This window comes from Chionomys nivalis, chromosome 17 (assembly GCF_950005125.1).
Source record: "Chionomys nivalis chromosome 17, mChiNiv1.1, whole genome shotgun sequence".
Classification (NCBI taxonomy): Eukaryota; Metazoa; Chordata; class Mammalia; order Rodentia; family Cricetidae; genus Chionomys; species Chionomys nivalis.
In genome coordinates, this window is record NC_080102.1 from 36,318,860 (window position 1) to 36,324,235 (window position 5,376).

General features: G+C 48.1%; 1 protein-coding gene across 2 annotated transcripts; it reads right to left on the reverse strand.

The window, feature by feature from the left end:
* Positions 1 to 2,792: 2,792 nt before the first annotated feature.
* Positions 2,793 to 4,680, reverse strand: LOC130889007 (mitochondrial ribosome and complex I assembly factor AltMIEF1). Of its 2 annotated transcripts, none has more exons than XM_057792447.1 (2): positions 4,563 to 4,680; positions 2,793 to 3,035 (listed from the first exon to the last, which is right to left on the reverse strand). In XM_057792447.1, exon 2 carries the CDS (start codon positions 3,003 to 3,005, stop codon positions 2,793 to 2,795), a length of 213 nt encoding a protein of 70 aa, XP_057648430.1. In that variant the 5' UTR covers positions 3,006 to 3,035; positions 4,563 to 4,680. The 2 variants fall into 2 exon arrangements, with proteins under 2 accessions (XP_057648430.1, XP_057648431.1); XM_057792448.1 differs by lacking the exon at positions 4,563 to 4,680 and adding an exon at positions 4,217 to 4,545.
* Between the last annotated feature and the right edge of the window lie 696 nt (positions 4,681 to 5,376).

The following is a 5,376-nucleotide window of genomic DNA, read 5'->3' on the forward strand; positions in this document are numbered from 1 at the left end:
GAACTAACCTATGGCATTTGAGGGATTTTGTTTTGTTGATTTCTACCAGACATAGGCAGTTCTTTAGCTCAGGCAGAAAATATTTACTACCTGTTCCAGGCCTTTCCAGACATAATCTGTTGTATGTCCCAGGTTGACCTGACATTTACTACCTGTCACAGGTTAAGTTGAACTTGTAGTCCTCTGGCCTCAGCTTCCTGAGGATTAGAGGTTTGTACCACCATACCTAGCTTTTCATTTTCCCGATGGCAAGATTTAACACAATTCACAACCAAAACATCAGAATGCACCCAGTAATTCCCCACTTCTTCAGACCCACTGCCTTTTCCTGTGCATGCAGGATTCCATGCACATCACCAACTTGGGTCCTGGACTGCAAAAGGCGGGTCTCTCAACGTAAGTGTGACCAAGAACTGAGAGCCATTACATAAGGTTCCTGCTTTCTGTCTCAGTAAGCATTACCCTCTACCCAACTGGCAAGCCTTATACCATAGCCACACTCTGCCTTTCCCTCTTTTCCTTATTTTGAAACATCTATGTTGCCCAGGCTAGCTTCAATCTAAACTCCTACCTCAGTTTTCTGAGTGCTGGAATTACCAGCATGTACAACCATGCCCAAGCTTTCTAAGTTTCAGCCTCTTTCCCCTTCTCTCTGTGGCGACCAAGCCCTACGGTTGTCTACACTATTATTTACAGGTGACCACCTCAGTACCTCTATCATCTGACCAAATTCACTACCTCTAGTGTCTCTCACCAATTTATTCTCCACACTACCCTGGCACACTTCAAGACACAAATGTTCCCATCATTCCCTTCTTAGAAAACTGTGACAGTCCCCTAGTCAGCTATTGCCTCCCCAGAAGTTCAATGTCCTTCCATCCCTGGCCCAACTTCAACTCCAGTCCCAATCCTTACACCACTAACCACGCCAGCTACAAAGTGCAGCTCCCACCTCCAAACATTTGTTTCTTCTCCCCCACTGCAGCATGTTTCTGGTTCTCATTTGAAGCAGACTGCAAATGTCTTTTCTGTAACCACAATTCTCTCCTACCACCCAAACCAAGAGCAAACCATTTTCATTACTGTCTCCATAGCCTTTTATACAGTGCCGGCATAGCGCTGTTCATACCAGAATTACTTCCCACTGAACTCCTCATTTGGCTGGTTTGTTGTTGTTTTTAAGATTTATTTTATGTATATGTATTTTGCTTGCAATATAATGTCTGTGACCCATATGTATACCTAGTGCCCATGGAGGTCAGAAGAAGTTAATTGGATCACTTGGAACTGGAGTTATAGATAGTTATGAGCCATCTTCTGGGTGCTAGGAATTGAATCTGGATCAATAAGTGCTCATAACCCCTGAACCATGTCTCCAGCCCTGAAGTTTTTGTTTGTTTTGTTTTCTTTTTTTTTTTTCTTTTTGATTTTTGAGACAGGGTTTCTCTGTTAACAGTCTTGACTATCTTGGAACTCACTTTGTAGAGCTGGCTGGCCTTGAACTCACTAAGATCCTCCTGCCTCTGACTCCCAAGTGCTGGGATTAAAAGTGTTCCAAACCACCGCCCAGCAAAAGTTCTTAATGAACCCATCTTTCTTCTCTGTCCATAGAACCTAGGCATATAAAGGGACTCTGAAAGGGTCTGAATTAAACACGGCCATGACGCTGTAGTGGGGCTTCCTGATGGCAACTAGAGCTAGGGTCAGTGAGATGGCTCAGTGGATAAACACACTTGCCGACAAGCCTGAAGGCCAAGACCCTCAAATACAGAGAACCAACTCCCACAGTCTTATGACCTCCACACGCATGCTCTTGCTGGCACATGTACCCCACCCATAACAAATGTAACTTTAAATTTAAGAAAATAAAGGGCTAAAAAAAAAAAAAAAAAAAAAAAAAAAAGGGCTGGAGAGATGGCTCAGAGGGTAAGAGCATTGCCTGCTCTTCCAAAGGTCCTGAGTTCAATTCCCAGCAACCACATGGTGGCTCACAATCATCTATAATGAGGTCTGGTGCCCTCTTCTGGCCTGCAGGCATACACACAGACAGAATATTGTATACATAATAAATAAATAAATATAAAAAAAAAAAAAAAAAAAAAAAAAAAAAAAAAAAAAAAAGAAAATAAAGGGCTAATATTCCACCTGCCAAGTACCATTTTCAGTGCTGTGTGTACACTGTCTAGGTCAACTCTCACAGAACCGAAAGAGATTAAGTACTATTACTTCCTTCCATTTCACAGATGAAATGAAGGCCTGGCAAGGTTTAGAGACCTATATCCCATAGCTGCTAACTAGCAGTGCCTGGATTTGAAAGCAGGCACTGAATATAATGATTGCTATACCAACTATGCAGTAATGATAAACTTCTGTTTCAGAAAACATGGTACAATCCAATATAAACTGAGCAGACAAGCTGGGTTGGAGCTGAACTCTAATGACTTCACCATCTTTTTTTAATATTCTCATATATAAAACAGTCTATGAAATAAAATGCCAATTCTGTTTCGGTGGCTTGCATTCCAAGGCCCACAGTTTCTCAGTAACAGGACCCACTTCTACTGACATGTCTACATTTTATCCAGAGAGTAAAGGACACGCTGTGATGATAAAGGAGAGGTCATCCCTTCCTAGCTTCTTGCAGCAGAAAAAGAGAAACCTCCAGTATCAAGGGTCTACCTACCTGAGGCTTCCTAATGCATCTGCGGGGTGGGGTGGAGTGCCAGGAGTATCTACTGAAGGCACCTTTATCCTCTTCTTGGAATTAGGGCAGGAAGGGAAAAGAGAGGATCCTAAACAAGACCTCCAAGTTTGCTACGGAGGAAGACCAGGCCCTTCTCCAGCTGCTTCTCCCGAGCCTCTAGATTCTCAAGCTTCTGATTTTTCCTGAATTCACGACGGATGGAAGCAAAGTAGAAGTCTCGATCAGTGTAGCGAAGCTCTCGGCCTTGGCGCAGCAGAGCCCGGTATAGACTGAGAACCGCCTCTCGGCTCCACGGGGCCATGGGGGACTGACAAGCACTAAGTGTCACACTCTAGAAACAAAAGAGAAGACACAGAAGCCTAGAATCAGCATTGATGACAGCGTAGGGCCTTAGACATTGGGTCAGGGGTTCTTAATGTCAGACTCAGAGACTTCCAAGGATTTCATGGTAGAGCTGGGATCAGAGCCCTACCTGGGGAAGTTCAGCTTATGGCTCACTGGGGCTCAAGTACTAGACTGCCTGAGCCTGAGTCCTGGCTATGCCACCCATTGCCATGGCACTTAGTAAAAAGTACATAACCCCACTGAGTACCAGCTTCCTCACTGTAAAGCAGATAAAGACATCACGAGAAGACCTTCTGTATAAGGTTATTTCACAACGGCAAACCACTGTACTGGAATTCTACCAGAAAGTATGGCCTAGCATGGTTAAAAACAGGGAGTCAGCCATATCTGCCTCCTGGCACCACCATATTATCTTGAGAGGCCTTCTTCATTGCTGTTGTTGTTTTAATTACTTTTTTTATTTTTTACATTAGTTGTATGGGTATTTGCCTGAATGCTTGTCTGCACACCACTGTATACCTGGTGCCTTCAGAATCTGTGTCACAGTCCCGAGAATGGAGTTATAGAGAGTGGTAAGTCAACATGTAGGTGCTTTGAAATCAAGTCCTCTGGAAGAGCAGACAGTGCTCTTAACCACAGAGCCATTCCGCTCCCCCTTTGGTTTTTTTTTTTTTGTTTGTTTGATTTTTGCTTTTGTTTAGTCTGGTTTTTTTGAGACGGGGTCTCTCTGTAGAACCCTGGCTGTCCTGGAACTCACTATGTAGACCAGGCTGGCCCCGAACTGAGATCAGCCTGCCTCTGCCTCCCGGGAGCTGAAATTAAAGGTGTTCAACAGGTAACTGACGACGTTCCCAGAAGGAAGTTATGTGCCCACCCGCCACGACAATCCAGACTCTAGCTCGCTGGAATGAGGGGACCTTACATGTGCAGCACTTCCGGGTGTTCTGTAAACTTTCCCAGCCGGGGCCCAGTGCACACCAAGCTCAGAACTATACTGGAAGGAGGAATCCTCCCGTAATCCCTACGTGGAAGAAACGGTCGTTGTAGGAGCCTAAATGTGTTTGAGGGGTGAAGGGAGTATTTGGTTGGAAGGAAGAAAAAAAAACGATCTGGACTTTGGGCCCCAAGACAGAAGCAATAGCCTCCGACCTAACTTCCAGCGCGAACCTGGACAGGCCACCGTCTGTGTCTCTTTTCCCTCAAGTGCAGAGCAGCTCCCCTCGGCCCTAAGGGTCTCCGGCGATGCAAGAGATGCAGAAAACCAACGGAGGGCTGGGAGGAGAGCGTCACGCAGAGACTGGAACAAGGTCGCTGAGTGAGCGGCTATAGGCCCCAGTCGGGGTACAACTCCCGGAGGGCGGCGACGGAGAACCCGGGACCAGGCAGGCTTGATGAACGCCGGTCTGAGGCGGGGCGGGACGAGGCTAGGAGACCCCAGAGGAAGCCGGTAGCCCCGGCCGGCCCGAGCGCAAGAGGGCGATCCCCGGCCGCCCTAATTCGCTCCCTCACTCACCCGCGGGCCACGCGCTACCTCTCCTCAGGACTCTCCACTCGCCCAGTACCTCTCTCGGGGTCACCCATCAACATGGCCCCTTTACTTCCGGGGCACGACCTCGCTCGCGGGGCCGACAGAGCCCAGGCAGTGAGCACGGAGGCGGGCGGAGGCGGAAGGACTTCCGGTCGGCCCCTCTGCAGCCTCCCTCCGGGGGTGGAGCCGGGGACTTAGTCGGGCCCTGACCATCTCGGGGCTCCGCCCATAGACGCAGTCCCGCCTCCTTGAGTGACGTCATCCAACCCTGCGGGCCCCGCCTCCTAAAGTAACGCTGCGTGTGTCTGTTTGGAGGCTGCGCTGGGTGGGTGTGGGCTGAGGGAGGGGCAGCGAGTCCTCGCCCTCCGCCTGCTGCCAGCCTCTAGCCGGCGATGTGGATGTGGAGGTCTGGAGTTTAGGAATCTGCCCTGGTCCCAATTTGACTGGTGAGATGACAGGCAGTTAGTTCAGCGATTACCAGACTCAAACTGGACCAGAGATGGCTTCGTGAACCACGTACTGGGTTCCAGACACTGGACTGGATACGTCACACTGCGTTTTGTCCAACTCAGCATCATTAGTCCAGTTTTACAGGTGGGAAAATCAAGGCCTAGAGAGACTGGGTCATTTGTACTGAGGGCTGAGCCGTGCAGAGGCTCACAGCGGGTCCCAAATTCAGTCTTCCTCCAAAGTATGTGTCTTTCCGTCCTTCTAGCCTGCCCTACTTTGCCTTTTAAAGAAATAATTTTGTGACCCAGATAAATCTAATTGGTGGCATTTCCAACTGGAAGACCAGGTA

What these genes read in the sequence shown, in the direction of transcription:
- LOC130889007 (XM_057792447.1), bottom strand. Translation starts at nt 3,005, where the DNA reads ATGGCCCCGTGGAGCCGAGAGGCGGTTCTCAGTCTATACCGGGCTCTG.